The sequence below is a fragment of the Odocoileus virginianus genome, chromosome 23 (assembly GCF_023699985.2).
Source record: "Odocoileus virginianus isolate 20LAN1187 ecotype Illinois chromosome 23, Ovbor_1.2, whole genome shotgun sequence".
In the NCBI taxonomy this organism is placed as follows: domain Eukaryota; kingdom Metazoa; phylum Chordata; class Mammalia; order Artiodactyla; family Cervidae; genus Odocoileus; species Odocoileus virginianus.
The window spans coordinates 53,409,909-53,431,060 of record NC_069696.1 but is presented as its reverse complement, the minus strand read 5'-3'; the positions used below and the strand labels follow the sequence as shown (position 1 = coordinate 53,431,060).

At 39.4% G+C, this 21,152-nt stretch overlaps 1 protein-coding gene across 4 annotated transcripts in view; it reads right to left on the bottom strand.

Annotated features, from left to right (window-relative positions):
• Window positions 1-21,152, bottom strand: part of NTN4 (netrin 4) — a 122,520-nt gene that overhangs the window by 13,087 nt on the left and 88,281 nt on the right. For 3 of the 4 annotated variants that reach the window (XM_020908707.2, XM_020908705.2, XM_020908708.2), the window contains 2 exons: window positions 2,183-2,396; window positions 1,702-1,817 (listed from right to left, as the gene is read on the bottom strand). In XM_020908707.2, coding sequence (XP_020764366.1) covers window positions 1,702-1,817; window positions 2,183-2,396 — 330 coding nt within the window. The remainder of the gene's footprint in view (window positions 1-1,701; window positions 1,818-2,182; window positions 2,397-21,152) is intronic. The other variant, XM_020908706.2, reaches the window with a different exon arrangement.

Sequence of the window (21,152 nt, the reverse complement as noted above, 5' to 3'; positions counted from 1 at the left end):
GGGAAAAATTAAAGATTTTATGTAGGTATTTATGTAACCACATAAAGTGCAACTGTTTAAACCTTAGAGCAGTTAGCTTTAGCCTGCAGAAAAGTATAAGGCAGGCCAGATTTGGCCTGAGGGCTGTAGTTTGCCAGCCCCTGATCTAGTGAAACTCCTTCTCAAGTACACAATATGACATATATAGGAAAACATTCATGGTAGCACTATATATAATTGTGGAAAATTGGAAATTAGAGATAACCTAAATGGGAGAATAAAAATGGATAAATCTAAAAAAAAAGTATACACTTAAGTAAAAATAATTTTAAGGGGTAGGTAAGTTATCATGTACATAAAATTTTAAAAATATTAAATAATATACTAATTATATACTATTTACTATATATATAGTAAAATAGTAAAAATATGAAAGTGAATGGTGAACACCAAAATTCACGTTAGCAGTTATTCTGTGGCATAAAGAAGGCTAATTGAGTTTGTAGATTGGTACACCTAGGGCTTCAAATGTATCTGTAATATCTTATAATTTAAATGAAAATATGGCTTCCCAGGTGGCACTAGTGGTAAAGAACCCACCTGCCAATGCATGAGACACAAGAGATGTGGGTTCCATCCCTGAGTCAGGAAGAACCCCTGGAGGAGGACATGGCAGCCCACTCTAGTATTCTTGCCTGGAGAATCCCTGGTGGGCTAAGTCCATAGGGTTGCAACGAGATGGACACAACTGAAGTGACTTAGCACATGAGACAATTATTGCAAAGTTAAGATTTGATAGCATTACAAGGTGTTCATATAGGTGTTCATAATTGCTGTTTGTGATGCTTAATAATAAAAATATTTTAAAACTTATTTTAGGTTTTATTTGGATGATTTGGTGATCACTTTACAGCCAAATGCTGACAAAATTTTTTGTACACATTTGCATTTTTGATAAGAATAAGTTGGTGCTAAATAGAAACACTTGGTTTTCTATCAGAAAAGAATACAGACAGGATGAACCCAGAAATTATGTATTCACACCAATATCCAAGCATGCCCCTCAAATGACAGAGCAGATAAATATCAGAGCAAAACTGAATCAGAAGAAAGAGCAGCATAGACTTGATGAGCTCGAAGAATCATCTTTATGTAGTAAACAGTGTTTTGACTTCAGTAAAAATCATTTTTTATATTCAGTTAATGTTGTTAATATGAATTTTATTAGTTTTATTTGGCTTATATTTAGTTTATAAAATTACTTTTGTTTTAGAGTTGTAACAAAACTATAAACATAAGGCGTTCACAGCTAGTTTTTGCTTTGTACATACTGAGTTACACTAGGTCTATAGGAATATTTTTCCTTTAAATGGATCTGTACATTTCCATCAAAACAGTATATTTTAGAGAGAAGTAAACACACCAAAGTACTAAGAGTGGGATAGTGAGATTTGGGTATTTTTTTTTACTTTGATATTTTGTGTTTTCCAATTTTTTACTCTAATTATATGTTATTCTACCAATAAGAAAATTTAAAAAGCTTGTTAAATACCATTAGTTATATTTAATAGTTTTATACTTATGGGGTTCACCACCTGGTTAACCTCAGAACTAAAGCATTCCCCTTATAATATCCAAAATCTGTTCTCTGGTTTGTCATGGATCACTGCTACTCGAGACCAGACCCAGAAATATTGTCTCCAATTATACCTCATGTCCCACCTGAATGTCGAAGTGCAGAAAATCCTTGCTCATCCTTCCACTCCCAGGCTGGCTCACTCTCATTGTGCATGGAATGGAAGTCAGGAACTTCATGATACCAGTCTATGTCTGTGCTGCTAATAAAACAGAAAATGAGGAAGAACGTATTAAGGAATTTCTTGGAACTTGAATGAAATGACTATATTTATAGAGATTTAAACCTTGTCAGCTACGTTCCTATCTTTTCACTTTTCAGAAATAAATAGTATCATAAAGGGCCTATTGTTAAAAAGAATAATTCATCTTGCAAAATGAACCAGACCATCTCTAGAATCTTGCAAGCACAATTTACTTGACTCTGCAATTTGACAAAAATTCTTTAAAGAGATGTGAAACTACATCTCTGCTCCTCCAGTGGCATGCAAGGTTTTCCAGATCACCATCAGATCTTCAAAAGAATCTGAAAGACACAGAGATGAGAGCAAGAGCCATGCTTGTTCACCTGCTGAGGCAGTCTCCTGTATGAGGGTCGCAGCTCCCCGCACAGTCACAAGGCCGGCAGCCGTAGTCTCCGAAGCCCCAGTACCCCACCATGCACCTCTCACAATGTGGCCCTGCCACCCCAGGCTTGCAAGGGCAGTCACCATTGCTGGGGTCACAGAAGGTCACCGAGCTGAAAGGAAGGACAGCTGATCCAACTGGATGACAGGAACACACTACAGCAGAGAAGACACGGGAGCAGCAGTGAGTGAACCAGCTATCTGCAGAGACTGGTCCCCAACTGTTTCCTCCCACCACACAGCACATCTCTGAGGCCTCTCCTTTACTCACTTAATGTATGCTCAGCGAGTGAAAGCTAATTAAACTGCAGCTAAGAAGAATCATCAGAAAAGCACATCTGCTGCTAAGCCACCTAATTTATCCTAAAAGTAAAGGCATTAATATGAATGGCTTTTTGTCTGGGGTGATGAGGATGAATAAGCAAAGAAGACCAAAAAAAGCAGTTAGCGAGAAAGAAAAAAATCATGAGTGCATGGTGTCCTGGAAGCCAAAGCTTCAAGGAGGTGGGCAACATCTACTGTTAAATGCTGTAAATGCAAGCAGATGAGGGGCAGGAATGGATCACTGCACCTCACAGCATGAAGACCACTGGTGTCCATGACAGGAACAGTTTCAGTGTAACAGTGAGTAGTGAGCCTCATTGAAGAAAACTCAGGAGAGAATAGGAGTAGAGGAATTTGAGCATGAAAACAGACAGCGCTGTTGAGAGCTTTTCTATAAGGGCACAGAAATGGGGTGGTAGCTTAAACTGGAGATAGGAACTGGAGTGAAGGTTTCAGTTTTTGTCTGTTTCGTTTGTTTTAAGACGGGGGAAATTACAGCATGCTTGATGTTGGTGGACAAGATCCAGTATAAAGGGGAAGACTGATGAGTAAAAGAGAGATGGGAGAATTTTTAAAGGGATATTTGGGCATACTTGGGTAAGGATAAAAGGATGGGATTTGGTGTAGAAGAGGAGGTGTTGGCTTTGGGCAGGAGCATAATTAGTTCATAGTAATAAGATGCAAGGCAGAGCATGTGGATACAAGTGCAGGGAAGTGGATAAATGCCATGGTGGGAGCTGGGACTTTTCTTCTGACTGCTTGTTTTCTGGATGAAATAGAAAGCTATGTCATCAGGTGAGAGAGATGATGAAGAATGGGAGTGGGAAAGTGACTGAGAGACTTAGGAAGTGAAGTATAATTGCCAGCAGCATAAAGGGCACCTTTTGAGATTAGCAGTCGTGAATTCATAGTGACTGGACAAAATGATTGGTTGCTTCTTCAGTTCTGCACGACTGGGGGAGTTCAGATGTGGCACAGGAGGAAAGCTGGATTTGACTTGCTGATTGTTTGTGTCCTTCCCACTACATTTGCATCTTGAAGCCTAATCCCCACTGTGATGGTATTAAGAGGGGGGAGGCCTTTGGGAGGTTTGGATACAGCTGAGGGGAGATGAGCCTGGAGCCCTTATAAGGGACAAAGAGTGCAGAGTTCTCTTCCTTGTGAAGGGTGTGAGGCAACAACAGAAGGAGGCAGTCTGCAACGCAGAAGACAGCTCTCACCAGAACCGGGCCATTGCTGGCATCATGCTGCAGACTTAGACCTCCAGAACTGTGAGAAATACAGGTTTCTGTTTAAGCCACCTGCCTGCCTGTCTGCTAAGTCGCTTCAGTCGTATCCAACTCTTTGCAGCCCTGTGGACTGTAGCCCGCCAGACTCCTCTCTCCTGAGATTCTCCAGCCAAGAATCCTGGAGTGTGTTGCCACTTCTTCCTCCAGGGGATCTTCCCCACCCGGGGACTGAACACGTGTACCCTGTGGCTCCTGCTTTGGCCAACGGATTCCTTGCCACTGAACCACATGGAAAAACCTTAAGCCACCTAGTCTATGATATTTTGTTATAACAGCCTGTACAGGCTAAGACGGCTCCTCAGAATAGAATCTATAATCACCATTTCTGCAAGCTCTTTATATGAATCAAGAGTCCTGCTCCTCAGCCCTGTGGACAGAGGAGCTGGTGGGCACGACTTGGCACATATGCAGCAGCCGACCAACAGTGCTGTGACAGTTTCAGCTTGCTTGTTTCACGCCTTCCAGATAGTTAACCACTCTCGCTTCTACGCTGCTTCTGTTCTTTACCTGTATTTCTATTTTGTGTGTATCACAGTGCATCATTATTATTTGTTTATGTGCCTGTCTCCCTTATTACTAGACTCTGAACTCTCTGACAGAAGTGTCTTTATCTTCTTATTTTGGCTTTCTATACCCCAAGACAGAGTCTGGAATACAGTAGATGCCCAAATAAGAATTTATGGAGTTGACCTGAAGGTCATTCCAGGCTGTGGGAGTCGTATGTGGAAGTGCCTGTTTGGGGAATGCGAGAAGGTTAGTGTGTTTAGAGTGTCCATTTAGGGGAAAGCAGTTGGAACTGATACCATTGCTGTTGTTTAGTCTCTCAGTCATGTATGACTCTTTGAGACTCCATGGATTATAGCCTGCCAGGTTTCTCTGTCCATGGGATTTTTCCAGGCAAGAATACTGGAGTGGGTTGTCAATTCCTTCTCCAGGGGATCTTCCCAACTGATGAAGCAGAAGAAAAAGTGTAGTTAGATTTGGAGTCAGACCATGGCGGAACCTAACCTGAGAAGTTGAATTTTGTCTTAGGGGTATAAAGAATCATAGGAAGGAAACTGTTTAAAAAAAAAAAGCAGAATCATGACATGGTTAGAATTTAATTTTGACAGTTACTTTGGTGACATCCTAAAGAGACTACCGTAGGGAGGGCCTGAGGTCAGGGAAACCAAACAAATGAGAGAGAACAAGGAGCTGAACTAAGACAGCAGGGGAAGGAACAGGAGAAAAGGCCGGATGTGAAAAGCATTTTAAATATTGAATGGATGGGATTCAGGGGCTGGATGATGAGGAAGAATGCATTGTTGAGGGACAGCAGAAACTGAGGAAGATTTTAAGGTTTCTAGTTTATGAAAGTGAATAGAGCAGGTTGGGGTAGGTGAATCCATGTTGGGGTGGAGATAAGGAAGAGAGGGAGAAAAATATGAGTTCAGGGTTAGACATATTGAGATGTCTGAAGAATACAATAATAAGTTATACTGTGTATGTATGCGCTTAGCTGCTCAGTCATGTCCAAATCTCTGCGACCCCGTGGACTGTAGCCCACCAGGTTCCTCTGTTCATGGGTATTCTCCAGGCAGGAACACTGGAGTGAATTGCCATGCCCTCCTTCAGGGCATCTTCCCAACTCAGTGATTGAACCCAGGTCTCCTGCATTGCAGGTGGAATCTTCACCATCTGAGCCACCGGGGAAGCCCAATAAGTTATACCAAGCAACTGGAAATAATACTCTGAAGTGTAACAGAAGGCTGGAGTCACAAATACAGTTTTGAGAATTGTCAGCAGATGGGAATTGAAACTAGGACTACTGGGTGAGTAGTATTTCCCAGAGATAGTACACAGAGTAAGAAGATAACCAAAGTGGAACACTGGTGAACACCCACATAGTCCAGGCAGTGGGAGAAGCAGTAACTTGTGAAGCAGATAAGGACCAGATAGAAAAGGAGAAGAATCAAGTAGGTGTTGTTATGAAAACCAAGTGATTAACAATGTCAAACAAAGCAGAATGTGTAAGTCACATAAGATACATAGTAGGCCAGTAACGCTGTCACACAGGAGGGCATCGGTGACTTGGAGGAACAGGATCTGAAGAAATGGAGGTATTAATGGTATAGTATTCTGTTTAGATCTCCCTCACTTTGTTAAGCCTATAATCATTAGGGTAATAGTTTTCAAACCAGCAGGAATGTGAGAAGTCTGTAAAAGTTCTATACATGTTATATCTGTGAAACATACCTTTCCTTTCCTCTCTTATGCTCCCATTGGTTGAGAACCACTAAAATAAGAACATGGAATATTGCTCTTTTTAGAAACAAAAGGTATAAATTACCTTCTTGGGACTATTCATTTATTTGCTTACTCAACCAACATGTGTTAGTTAATAATTCTAATGTTTATGAGGCATTTGTAGTTTACAAAACACAACTACCCCTTAGTCAAATATTTAAGGTCCTTCATACTATGGCCCTAGCCCACTTTTCTACTTTAACTTCTCATTACTCTCTTGCGCACAGCCCTTATTCTAATTGAATGCCATGAATTCTTGCAATTAGGCTTTATTCAAATTAAGTGGAACCCCAATCTTTCCTACTTTTTGTACCTTCATGAGTCCCAACAGGGAAATCTTTTCTCCTACATCTATCTTTCAAAATTCTACACATCCTTTAAGATCTATTCAAGTGTCGATCCTTAAGGTTGTCTCTGGAAGGCCATGGTCAAAATGATTCAATGATTTGGAGTAGTGGAAATGCTCATGGTAGAAGCCCTATTTGCATCTTTCTTATAAAGACAGAACCTCACGGTTGAAATTCAGTGATATTCAGAAAAGATGCATCACCCTTCCCGCTGCAACCCCCTCCCACCCCACCAAGTATGAAGCCCAAAGCAGCCATTCCATTTATCCATCTAATGGGCAAGTTTACCTTAGAAATCATTCCCTATTTCAACATAGTTGAATATGATTTCATCCTTTGTTTGAAACCCCTTAGTGCTTTAAAAATAGCATTTTTTGTTATAGCTCTGCTCACTTCTACTTTGCATTTCAGACAGTCAGGTGTCTACTTTTCTCTGACCAACCAGTATGTAAATTCCCTGAAGGTGAGCATGGGTTTCACTCACCTACCCCCTGAACTCTTCAGTGGAGACTTGAGTTTGACTCCAAGCTAAATTTTTTATCTTTATGAGCCTCACGTTTCTATTTTACCAGGTTGTATTAAGAATAAAATGAGTCATATTGTATGTCCCTAGGACTTAACAGGCAACTAGCAGATAGCAGATTCTGGCTACTCAATAGAAGACTGTTTATTTGAATTAAAAGGCAGTGATGAAAGCGCTATTTACAAAGAGCAGCAGAGGAAAACACCGTAACAGACATTGCTTGAAAAGATAAGTGTGTGTGTTTGTTTAAGGCAGCTTTTATCTGTTCACTTATTCAGTAGGCATTTAATGAGCACTTACTACGTGTTAAATACTGAACAAACTCCCAGGCACCAATTTGATATTTTTGGCTTTTAAAGATATCCAGAATTTAGCAAAATAATTATAAAAAACTTATCTAATGCAAGGAGAAAAGTAAACATTCTGCCTCTAAATCACTGAGTTTTTCAGGAGACCAACTTTATTTCAGTTCATACAGTTATGGTGATTGCTGACATTAAATCCCTTGATTTTTTTCTTTTGGTTGGGTTTTGTTATGAAAACATTAGGCATTTTCTCTTGATAGCAAAGTATTTTTGATTTTTCATTTGTTTTTAATTAAATAATTTGGACAGATTATATAGTATGTAACATGAATGTGTCAAAATGCTATGTGAAGACTTTTCAATTAAATTAAATCCCATAATCCAATAGAAACATTTCATCATTTTGAGGTGACTAAACCAATAGTTGCTGTATCACTCAGTTAAGTCAAGGTAGTTCTTGACAGCAGACAGGGGACCAGAAGACAGACAAGGTAGGACTCATCTACCGTATCACATGGCATTCCACCACTACCGCCACCATCTTTCACTCTTACTTTGGAAAAATCCAATCCTTTCTAGGGTTTGATCTCTCTGTACTGCCACGTATTTTAAAACCTACACACATTTCAGAAATGGCCAGAGAAGAATGTGATTCTACTACATGTGCTAGTGGATTTCTGTCAATGTGCCTTTGCACATAATTAAAAGATAAAAATACCATTTGGAAACTCTGCAGAATTAGCACCAGGCAAAAGCCCCTGACATCTTTCAGGGCATACTTTTTCAGACTGCACACTGAGGCTCACTTTGCATACCTATCTCCTGAAGTTTCTATAGCAAGCAATATCTGTTACATACATAATCTACATTTCTTATTTTCTTCCAAAATGGAAGTATATTTTCTCCTTGTTTGGGAGGAGGAGGGAAGGTTCTTCTTAGCTGGTTCAGGTTATGATCTTCCAACATAAACAGTAAGTGCTTGGGTTGAATTGTAGAATCAATAATTTACTAATTGTTGTGAATCAATAACTTACTAATTGTTGACTCTAAAATTCAACCCAAACACTTACATTTTATGCATTCATTATGGTGAGTTTCAAATTAAAACCAAGGGGGCTTTCCTGGTGGTTCAGTGGTAAAGAATCCACCGCCAATACTGAAGACGTGTGTTTGATCACTGGTCTGGGAAGACCCCACATGCTGCAACTAAGAGTTCACATGCCACAACTAAAGATCCCGTATGCCACAAGTAAGACCTGGTGCAGCCAAATAAATAAATTTTTCAAAAAACAAGAACCCAGGGTGACATAAACCCTTGACTTCAGTTTCATCTTCTCCTTGTTAGACATAAAACCCAATAGTAGAGATTGAACTAACATCATATACTATTATTCTAAACTTAATTATTAGTTTCATTATCATTTGGGGGGTATTCAGGTGTGGTAAATTGTTCTCAACGGCCAACATGGTGCTTTGAGTAGTAACCAGATACACTGGGTTGGCCAAAGTTCGTTCAGGTTTTTCTGTAACATCTTATACAAAACCCTGAATGAACTTTTTGGTCAACCCAATATTTAGAGGCTGTGTGGCCTATCTATGTAGCAAATTATCACTGGAGTAATTATTAATACCACTACCTCCCAAAAGAAAATTCACCCTAGGCTGCTCTCATACAACCATATTGATAAAGCAAAATTATTTTAAAATGTCATTTTAATTCCTCATTATTGTCACAAGATTTCTTTAGTAATGAAAAGAACTTATTTTAAACAATATGTTCTGTCTGGTATGTCCTGTTATAAAAAAAAATGACACAGTAACACAAAACTTCCAGAACAGATGAGACAGAGGAAACGAGTACTTCACAAAAGATTTCACAACAATTTCCCCTCAAATAATGAATTTAGATAATTGCTAAATGTTGTACAGATCTTATTTATAGATACGTATTAGTAGCATTACATCTATTTTGTAATGTATTGTCCCTCCATAGAGCATGTACAGACAAGAGTGAGGACATAAGGCCGTTTTTTTCTTAGAAAAGGTAACTACAAATAGAACAACAGATGAACACTTTTTAAATAACCTTGTGTATATATAAGGCTCTGAAACTAATAACTGTTGTGATCACAAAGACTGATGATAAATACAACTGTTAGGAAAGTACCTGTAATGTCTCAGGAAAACATTACCTACAATACAAAGACAATCTAATAGAGCTGGTAAGGGCAAAAACTTGAAGAGTCAGACTAAGAGTTCAAATTCTGGTTATGTGGCTTACCCCTTATATAACTGTGAAATTAAACCCCTCAAGTCTCAGTTTTCTCATTCATGAAAGAAGAGTAATAATACCTATGCTACAGAGGTGTTTCTTTGAGGATTAAATGAGATAATGTATATATGTAGCAATGTCTCAGGCATTTAGTGGCACCGTATGCTTAGATAATCACTGTTATTGTTATCTGCATGAAACATACTAGCTTTAAATGTCCACCATTTATTCATTTATTCATCAAACCTTTACCAAAGAGTTATTCAGCTTTGGTGTTAACATGAACCACGCTAGGAGATGAAGATACAAAGACAAATAGAGAGCCATGTCTCTTCAGAGAGATATGCAAATAAAATTGTTGTTGTTTAGTCACTAAGTCGTTTCCAACTTTGAGACCCGACGGACTGTAGCCCTTGAGGCTCCTCTGTCCGTGGGATTTCCCAAACAAGAATAAAGAAAAAAAAAGAATACTGGAGTGGGTTGCCAGTTCGTGCTCCAGGGGATCTTCCCACGTCCCCTGCGCTACAGGTGGGTCCTTCGCACTGAGCCAGCAGGGCAGTAGGCGTTAGAACAGAGCTGGACCAGGGGGCATGGGACACAGAGGAAAGAATAAAAACTGCCTCATTAAAGATATGAGTTTTTAAGGAAATTAATTATCTAACTGGCTTTCAAAACAGGCTGAAATTCCTTGCTTTGCACCTGGGAGGGATCGGTGGCAAACAGCTTTTTTGACTAATCTAAGTCCTATAGAATTCATCTAAGTCCTATAGAGAGACAAGCTACCCCACGCCCGAGGTTAGGGGTGGTGGCCGGGAGGAGCTACCCCACATCCAAAGAGTGGCGGCTGCATGGGCGCAGGAGGGCCAAGAGCAGCTACTCCACGTTCAAGGTCAGGAGGGGCGGCCGTGAGGAGTTACCCCTCGTCCAAGGTAAGGAGCAGTGGCTGCACTTTGCTGGAGCAGCCTTAAAGAGATACCCCACATCCACGGTAAGAGAAACCTAAGTAAGAGGGTAGGTGTTGTGAGAGGGCATCAGAGGGCAGACACACTAAAACCATAATCACAGAAAACCAGCCAATCTCATCACAGGACCACAGCCGTGTCTAACTCAGTGAAACTAAGCCCTGCCGTGTGGGGTCACCCAAGACAGACGGGTCATGGTGGAGAGGTCAGACAGAATGTGGTCCCCTGGAGAAGGGAATGGCAAACCACTTCCGTATTCTTGCCTTGAGAACCCCATGAACAGTATGAAAAGGCAAAATGATAGGATACTGAAAGAAGAATTCCCCAGGTCGGTAGGTGCCCAATATGCTACTGGAGATCAGTGGAGAAATAACTCCAGAAAGAATGAAAGAATGGAGCCAAAGCAAAAACAATACCCAGTTGTGGATGTGACTGGTGATAGAAGCAAGGTCTGATGCTGTAAAGAGCAGTATCGCATAGGAGCCTGGAATGTTAAGTCCATGAATCAAGGCAAATTAGAAGTGGTCAAACAGGAGAGGCAAGAGTGAATGTTGACATTCTCAGAATCAGCAAACTGAAATGGACAGGAATCGGTGAATTTAACTCAGATGACCATTATATCTACTACTGTGGGCAGGAATCTCTTAGAAGAAATGGAGTAGCCATCATAGTCCACAAAAGAGTCCAAAATGCAGTACTTGGATGCAATCTCAAAAATGACAGAATGATCTCTGTTCGTTTCCAAGGCAAACCATTCAATATCACGGTAATCCAAGTCTATTCCCCAGCCAGTAACGCTGAAGAAGCTGAAGTTGAACGGTTCTATGAAGACCTACAAGACCTTTTAGAACTAACACCCCAAAAAGATGTCCTTTTCATTATAGGGGACTGGAATGCAAAAGTAGGAAGTCAAGAAACACCTGGAGTAACAGGCAAATTTGACCTTGGAGTACGGAATGAAGCAGGGCAAAGGCTAATAGAGTCTTTCCAAGAGAACACACTGGTCCTAGAAAACACCCTCTTCCAACAACACAAGAGAAGACTCTACAGACGGACATCACCGGATGGTCAACACCAAAATCAGCTTGATTATAATCTTTGCGGCCAAAGATGGAGAAGCTCTACAGAATCAGCAAAAACAAGACCGGGAGTTGACTGTGGCTCAGATCATGAATTCCTTATTGCCAAATTCAGACTTAAATTGAAGAAAGTAGGAAAAGTAGAAATTGAAGAAAGTAGACCATTCAGGTATGACCTAAATCAAATCCCTTATGACTATATAGTGGAAGTGAGAAATAGATTTAAGGGACTAGATCTGATAGACAGGGTGCCTGATGAACTATGGATGGAGGTTCATGACATTGTACAGGAGACAGGGATCAAGACCATCCCCATGGAAAAGAAATGCAAAAAGGCAAAATGGTTGTCTGAGGAGGCCTTACAAATAGCTGTGAAAAGAAGAGAAGAGAAAAGCAAAGGAGAAAAGGAAAGATACTCCCATTTGAATGCAGAGTTCCAAAGAATAGCCAGGAGAGATAAGAAAGCCTTCCTCAGTGATCAATGCAAAGAAATAGAGGAAAACAACAGAGTGGGAAAGACTAGAGATCGCTTCAAGAAAATTAGAGATACCAATGGAACATTTCATGCAAAGATGGGTTTGATAAAGGACAGAAATGGTATGGACCTAACAGAAGCAGAAGATATTAAGAAGAGGTGGCAAGAATACACAGAAGGACTGTACAAAAAAGATCTTCACGACCCAGATAATCACGATGGTGTGATCACTCGCCTAGAGCCAGACATCCTGGAATGTGAAGTCAAGTAGGCCTTAGAAAGCATCACTATGAACAAAGATAGTGGAGGTGATGGAATTCCAGTTGAGCTATTTCAAATCCTTAAAGATGATGCTGTGAAGGTGCTGCACTCAATATGCCAGCAAATTTGGAAAACTCAGCAGTGGCCACAGGACTGGAAAAGGTCAGTTTTCATTCCAGTCCCAAAGAAAGGCAATCCCAAAGAATGCTCAAACTACTGCACAATTGCATTCATGTCACACGCTAGTAAAGTAATGCTCAAAATTCTCCAAGCCAGGCTTCAGCAATACGTGAACTGTGAACTTCCAGATGTTCAAGCTGGTTTTAGAAAAGGCAGAGGAACCAGAGATCAAATTGCCAACATCTGCTGGATCATCAAAAAGGCAAGAGAGTTACAGAAATACATCTATATCTGCTTCATTGACTATTCCAAAGCCTTTGACTGTGTGGATCACATTAAACTGGAAAATTTTGAAAGAGATGGGAATACCAGACCACCTGATCTGCCTCTTGAGAAACCTATATGCAGGTCAGGAAGCAACAGTTAAAATTGGACATGGAATAACAGACTGGTTCCAAATAGGAAAAGGAGTACGTCAAGGCTGTATATTGTCATCCTGTTTATTTAACTTATATGCAGAGTACATCATGAGAAACGCTGGACTGGAAGAAGCACAAGCTGGAATCAAGATTGCCAAGAGAAATCTCAATAACCTCAGATATGACACCACCCTTATGGCATAAAGTGAAGAGGAACTAAAAAGCCTCTTGATGAAAGTGAAAGAGGAAAGCTAAAAAGTTGGTTTAAAGCTCAACATTCAGAAAACTAAGATCATGGCATCTGGTCCCATCACTTCATGGAAAATAGATGGGGAGACAGTGGAAACAGTGTCAGACTTCATTTTGGGGGGCTCCAAAATCGCTGCAGATGGTGACTGCAGCCATGAAATTAAAAGACACTTACTCCTTGAAAGAAAAGTTATGACCAATCTAGATAGTATATTAAAACACAGAGACATTACTTTGCCAACAAAAGTCCGTCTAGTCAAGGCTATGGTTTTTCCATTGGTCATGTATGGATATGAGAGTTGGACTGTGAAGAAAGCTGAGGGCGGAAAAATTGATGCTTTTGAAGTGTGGTGTTGGAGAAGACTCTTGAGAGTCCCTTGGACTGCAAGGAGATCCAACCAGTCCATCCTAGAGGAGACCAGTCCTGGGTGTTCATTGGAAGGACTGATGCTAAAGCTGAAACTCCAGTACTTTGGCCACCTCATGGAAAGAGTTGACTCATTGGAAAAGACCCTGATGCTAGGAGGAATTGGGGGCAGAAGGAGAAGGGGATGACAGAGGATGAGATGGCTGGATGGCATCACCAACTCAATGGACATGAGTTTGAGTAAACTTCGAGAGTTGGTGATGGACAGGGAGGTCTGGCGTGCTGCAATTCATGTGGTCGCAAAGAGTCGGACATGACTGAGCGACTGAACTGAACTGAAGTCCTATAGAATTAATCTAAGCCCTATAGGTTACTCGCCCTGTTACATGTTCCCTTCTCTGCTTAAAAGGAAATTAATCAGCTATTACTCTTATTTTGTGGATCAAAGTATGTTGAGAAAAAGTAGGGTATTATCTACGGTCCTGCTGCTTATAGGGAGATACCCTGCAATGGAATGTAGGACAAGAGTCACAGCTGTCAATCTGCATGAACATAATAAGCATGTCAACATGGATACAAAATGGCCAGGAACATAATGGAAGAGCTATGGCTTCCTTTATTCTGATGGGATTGCTAAAGCCTTTGGTGGCGGAGACCACTGCTGCCTTTTCATCTTTATTCCCACCTTCACTGCAGCTCAATGAGTCTGCATATCATTCACTCAAAGAGTGATCCAGGATGCCAAGTGTGGGAACGACCTTGGGAACCACAGAAACCACCTGCTGAGTTTAGCATCTCACTTTTTTTTAAATTTTCAGGACTTCTTAGTATTACCTGATGGTTCTAGCTTTTGGTTAGTAAAAGCTACACTGGGAGCAAAATATCCTGGAAGTATTTGCTCCTGATTTAGCTTTTCTAAAAACAGAACTCCAAGGTCAAGGCTCTCAGCTGGGAAAGAAGCTGCTCATGGAGCCTTTTCACCACTGCTCAGCAACCATGCCTTCAGCAGCACCTTCTAGTCTCCCAACATTGTTTTCTCCTGAAAAGGCCAAGGCCCTACAGAATTTCTGATGGGGAATTTCTAATATCAAAGCCATTTCAAAAGTTGCCCAGCTTCCTGCCAAGGTTCTTAGAAGGAACAGGAAATGACTTTGAGATGCAGCTCCAAACAGGAGACAGTATGAACTGTCATTACTATATTAAGTGTGAAGTTAAGCGTTAGATAAAATGAAGTTGTCTGGTTTTTCTACATTCTTTTCTCCTTTCCTTCTACTATCAACTATTTTTTTTTTTGCTAGTGGATGGATAGCTATAAAAAATAAACAAAAAAATTGCACATGAACTTTACTCAAAGAAAATATGTTTTACCCCTTTGTTCTCCTAAGGAGCATGTTTCTATTCACTTTTTAAGTGTTATACACATTGTATTCAAAGATGGCTAGTTCCACAGTATTCAAGGTATATGTTAATTTAAAAAATTACTCTAGAATAAACTTAATAAGAAAATAATCTAAATTAAGATTTGCCTATCAGTTACTAAAATGCAATGTCTCTGGAATTGTACATCCCACACAAAAGATAGAGATTCATGTATGCCTGAGATCTATCCATTCTTGCTTCTATTGAATGGTTTTTAAAAATAAATCGAAGGTATTTAAGTATATTTCCTATCTGTCTTCTATAAGCTTTTAAATGGGTAATGCAAATAAATACAAAAGTCATGCCCTTTATTTATTTTTGGAATTGAATTGTTTGGATATAATCCCACTGAATTCTTATTTTATTTATTTATGTGTATTTATTTTTGGCCATGCTTTGCAGTATTCGGGATCTTAGTTCCCCCACCAAGGGTCAGTCTGTACCCCCTGTAATGCCCTCTGCAGAATCTTAACCACTGGACTGCCAGAGAAGTCCCCAGGCTGTTTATTTGTAATGCTTTACTAGATGACCACTGCTCAGACCCTCAGTTTGATTTCTGTATCATTCCTTTCCTGTTTACTAGTTGTAACTGAGCCAGTTCCTATTTATTTCTGGGTATATCTAAGAGATCTTAGAGAACTAAATAGCTGATTTTATATTCCTGGGTTGCTATTTTCGTTAAAATTGGAGGAAGTACTTCTGGGTGTATAGACAAATTTTACTGTGGCAAAACTTTTTGGTACAGTTTTGGACACTGTATTTGGAGAATTTGGTTAGATTATACGCCATTATCTTTTTGTTGAAGACAGCCTTCTGTATTCCCAGTCCACTCAGGTACCATCCACTTAGTCATCTCTAATTCCTTTTTCCTTTGAAGAAAGAGTCCCTATGGACTCCATTTATAGCCCCTGCTAGACTGTCATGGTACCCCTTCCTTCTTAATACTTAATGTGGTTTTTTTCCTTAGTGCGGTTTTTAATTTACACATTTACTTGGTAAATTTATTTATAGCTTGTTCACATGGAGTTAGGGACTCTTGTTTTGTTGTTTGTACCATGAATAGGATAGACCAGTCATATGTTAGGCACTGGGTAAATCTGTGTTGGGTTTTTTAAAAATGGGTTAATTATAGTCAGCTAATAAATGTTTCCTTATGATTGATGGTCTTCTGGCCTCCAGTGTAATTTCATTATGATTTTTCATCTCACTGCCATCTCTATAGGATATTGTGAAGGCCTAGAAGGTAGAAGCCATGTCTTTTTATCTCTTTATTCCCCAAAACCTAGGACCATGACTGACCCATTTTTAGGACTTAATCAATCTCTATTGAATGAATGTGCCTCTCAGTGAGCAACAACTAGGAGATTATTTTATGTTTTCAAGAACCTCCTAAAAGGCTCATACTATTTCTTTTACAGGTTTTAGTAACACTAAGATATTAGAAAGAGAACAAGCAGAACAAATTCATAAAAAATGGAAATGGCCAAATAGAAGAGAATCTTCCTAGAGCAAGGCTGTTCCCTGCATGAGTGCGACTGCTTCCTGCACTTAATGAGTCACTCAGTCAAGTAATATTTATTATTTGTAACAAAAGTTCTTTATTCTAACTCTGTGGGAGACATTCCCTACCCATAAATCCTCTCACTGGCAGCAAAACTTTTTTTTCACATTAATCAATCTGAAATTCCTTTCCTCACTTTCAACCAATTATATCTAATTATGACTCTTTGTTCTAGGAAATTCAGTTCTTTTTTGCCATTCCCTATGAAAGCTGGTAAAGAATCCACCTGCAATGTGGGAGACCTGGGTTCGATCCCTGGGTTGGGAAGATCCCCTGGAGAAGGGAAAGGCTACCCACTCTAGTATTCTGGGCTGGAGAATTCCATAGATGATATAGTACATGAGGTCGCAAAGAGTCTGGACATGACTGAGCCAGTTGCACTTATGTACCTTTATACTTTTCAAGTATATGGAAAAAGCTGTTGAATTCTCCCTGAGCAGTTTCCTCATTGATCTGAGAATATTTATTCTCTTCCATGTTTATTTATTAGTATCTCTTTTCCTGATTCTTTTGTTGGTCTATTTGAAGCTCTCTCCATTTACCTTCACCTTTGTTATACTAAGTTTAAGATAAATACAGTTCTTAAGGTCCAAGAATATAAGTATACATACATAGTTTGTGATTCTATCTGCCTTTGTTTGCTCCTTTTGTTTTCATCAACTAGGTCACAATGTGGTGTGGAATCAAGTTCTTTGGATCTTAACAGGTCTTTGGATCAAAGTCTTCGGGACCAGATAAACCTGAGTTCAAATCTCTGTGCTGATCAGTTGTGTGAACGTAAGACAAATTATATAGTCAATTTAAGCTTGATATGCTCATTTATGAAATACAATAGATACCATCCAACTCATAAAGGTGGCTAAGTGGGGAAACTTAAGTAAACTGCCCCGCACAGTGTCTGACCTATAGTAGCCACTCAACAAATGCTAGCTCTCTTCTTTATAGCCTCTCTAATTTTGTCTAGGTTTTCTGAGAGTTTAAATATTTTATCATTGCTTGCTTGATTATTTAATGCTTCTTCTCATCAATTGCAAAATAGCATACTATTCATTTATTCAGTGAATTGTCCTATAGACATTTTAGAGAACAATGGACTGGTTCCAAATTGGGAAAGGAGTACATCAAGGCTGTATATTGTCACCCTGCTTATTTAACTTATATGTAGAGTACATCATGCAAAATGCTGGACTGGATGAAGCACAAGCTAGATTCAAGATTTCCAGGAGAAATATCAATAACCTCAGATATGTAGATGACACCACCCTTATGACAGAAAGCGAAGAACTAAAGAAGCCTCTTGATGAAAGTGAAAGAAGAGAGTGAAATAGCTGGCTTAAAACTCAACATTCAAAAAACTAAGATAATGGCATCTGATCCCATCATTTCATGGCAAATAGATGAGGAAACAATGAAAACAGTGACAGACTTTATTTTCTTGGGCTCCAAGCTCACTGCAGATGGTGACCGCAGCCATGAAATTAAAAGACGCTTGCTCCTTGGAAGGAAAGCCATGGTAAACCTAGACAGCACATTGAAAAGCAGAGACATGACTTTGCCAACAAAGGTCTGTCTAGTCAAGGCTATGGCTTTTCCAGTGGTCATGTATGGGTGTGAGAGTTGGACCATAAAGAAGGCTGAGCATTGGAGAATTGATGCTTTTGAACTGTGGTGTTGGAGAAGACTCTTGAGAGTCCCTTGGACTGCAAGGAGATCCAGCCAGTCCATCCTAAAGGAGATCAGTCCTGAATGTTCATTGGAAGGACTGATGCTGAAGCTGCAGCTGCAATACTTTGTCCACCTGATGCTAAGAGCTGACTCATTAGGAAAGACCCTGAGGCTGGGAAAGATGGAAGGCAGGAGGAGAAGGGGATGATAGAGGAAGAGATGGTTGGACGGCATCACCAACTCAATGTACATGGGTTTGAGCAAGCTCTGGGCAATGGTGTGAAGGACAGCAAGGCTTGGTGTGCTGCAGTCCATGGGGTCGCAAAGAGTTGGACCTGACTGAGTGACTGAACAACAACAAATAACCTCTCCCATTTCTCTTCCCAAATTTGACTGACTTTTGTATTTATCAGTTCATAAAATAGCTCCTTTTGACAGTGAATTTTAATGTTATTTAATCTTTTAAAGGATAGTCCTAGTATAATTATTACTATATATATATATATATATATATATATATATATATATGCATTTCATCTATCTCTGACTACTTAACATTCTGGTTTTACATCCTAGATTTTTTTAAAACTGAGATTAAAGTTTCTCAACTCTTATTGCCAAGTCACTGTTCTATTTAAAGTTTCATTTTCAAAAACAGTTGCTTCATATTGATTCTACGGTAGAATCATTCACAGTTGCTTCCAAAATAAAACAAAGATGTCTGTGTTGTTTATACAACATAAGATAAACTCATGTGGCTTTGCTAAAACTACAATTTCAAAGAAAAAACCGACTAAGCTACTCCTGGAATCTATGTCAGTACCCTTGGGGAACAATTCTTTTCTGAGATGGACTGAAGGAATACAGTCACAAGAATGAAAAATGGAAGGTAATACTGTGGTAAGGTAGTCTGGATTTGATTAACAGTTTTACTTCAAAGACAATTTGAAGGTAAAGAATAACTATGCCAGAGGTAGAATGCAATACTTGTTAAATAGGGGTACAAGCAGAGATTGATTCTTATGAATCTTCTTGGGACCATGATGAGAAGGTGATGTCTGAGTAGGACTGTGAAGGATGGAAAGATGATCTGTAGCAAGATAGTTCCCATTCAAGGCACTTGTATTTCTATCAGCTGAACAGTTTTCATCTAAGCCAGAAGCAAGCAAAAAAAAAAAAAAAAGGCAAGAAGAAACAAAAGAGAGATTTGAATGGATGATAAAACTTATTCTTTACAAAGATAGTTGGCTACATAGGGTGATGGTAACCAAGTAACCAGACAGTATCTCGGTAAACATTTGGCTTGGGGTTTAGGGCAGAGGGACTAAGTTTATTTTTATTCACTCTCTGCTAAAGGCTGTTGACTACATTTATTTTGTCCCACCAGGGAGGAAGGAAGGGCATGTCAGTTTTTCAAGCGGTTGTTTAGTTTGACAGAGAATGAGTTCTACTTTCTTTTCCACTCACTGATTTTTCTTTAAAGGTGGAAAGAGAGTGTGCAATAGGTAAAAATATATCTTGACATAAAAGTCAATTCATTTATTGTTAAGTAACTGTTTCCCAAAAAGAGAACTAATGCTGTTCTACAAAGCATTTCTTCAAACATCTGTTTTAAACCACATGTCCCACTAAAGTAAGGGAAATTTTCTATAGAAAAATGTCATGGACTAGCTGTCAGTCCACATGTCAGATTCCACATGTAATCAATTTCCCATTCATCAAACATTTACCATATCTTGTGGTGTTAAAAGAACAGAGAAGGGGGAAGGATGGGACTTCATGAAGTACTGGATTCAGTAATCATTTAAATACCAACATACTGTACTTATAATAGTTTAATGCTACTTCTGGAATATGTAATATAGAAGTAAACGTAAATTGTCAATGTGGTGGTTAATGAATTTTATTATAAATTCCAGTCTCATTACAAGAATTTACTTTAAAGTATGAGGTACTTATGATAAATAAATCTGTATACTATGATTGGGGGGGGGTGTCTGAATGGAATTGCTAGGTATTTATTTTGAAATTGTTATATGAAAAATAGACATCCTAGAATTCTGCCAGAAATTTTCTTGGAGAAAGACAGAGATTCTGAGTTAGACATTCTTAAGTGGGAGAAAATAACTGAAAGAGTGCTTATCAGCATTCATATCTATCATTGAGTTAGGCAAACATGTCTAGTCAGAGTTTTAGTAATCCTTTAGAATTTTCCACCAGAGATATAGCTAATTCAGTGAGCAGACTAAGTTATAATTAGGTCAAAACCTTTGGTCCAAGAATGAAAGTGAATAGAGTTCATCCTAGAAATAGGAATAGCATGTGCAGTGCTATCACATGCTAACCTGGAGACCAGAAGGCTGAATTAGAATCACCAATGATGCCACAAATTTCTGTTGCCACTCCTGTTGGAGATTCTGACTCAATAGACCTAGGGCAGGACTCTGGGATTTCATATTTCAACAAGCCTTCGCAAGTGATTCTTTTTTTAAATTTCTGATGAATTTTTGTTGGGGTATATAGTTGCTCTACAATGCTGTGTTGGTTTCTATTGTACAGAAAAACAAATCAGCTCTAAAGTATATATGTATCTCCTTCCCCCCATACCTCCCGCCAAGTGATTCTGATCCACATCCAGGTTTGGGAACCAGTGACAGACAGCAACAGTGCTAGAGATGAGATGAGGGTACTGTGGGAGCGGAGGCAAGACTTTGTTCCAAGGGAAGAAACCGTCCTACTTTTGGTTTAGCATCTGAGTTTCTGACTTTAAAAAAAAGCCTGGTAGCTTGAAATTGGTCACCGTGGGAATATTTAAATCGTAGAAACTGACCAGCGCTGCAAATCAGGGCTTCCTCCCTGCTAAAAAGCCAGCACAACCGCTACCTAGTAGGGTTATTCTCATATTTTTAATAGGCCTGCCATAGGAAAATCTATCGAGGTTACAGGCTACCAAAGGCACATTAGTGTCTTTAAGGATTTCAAGTGAGTT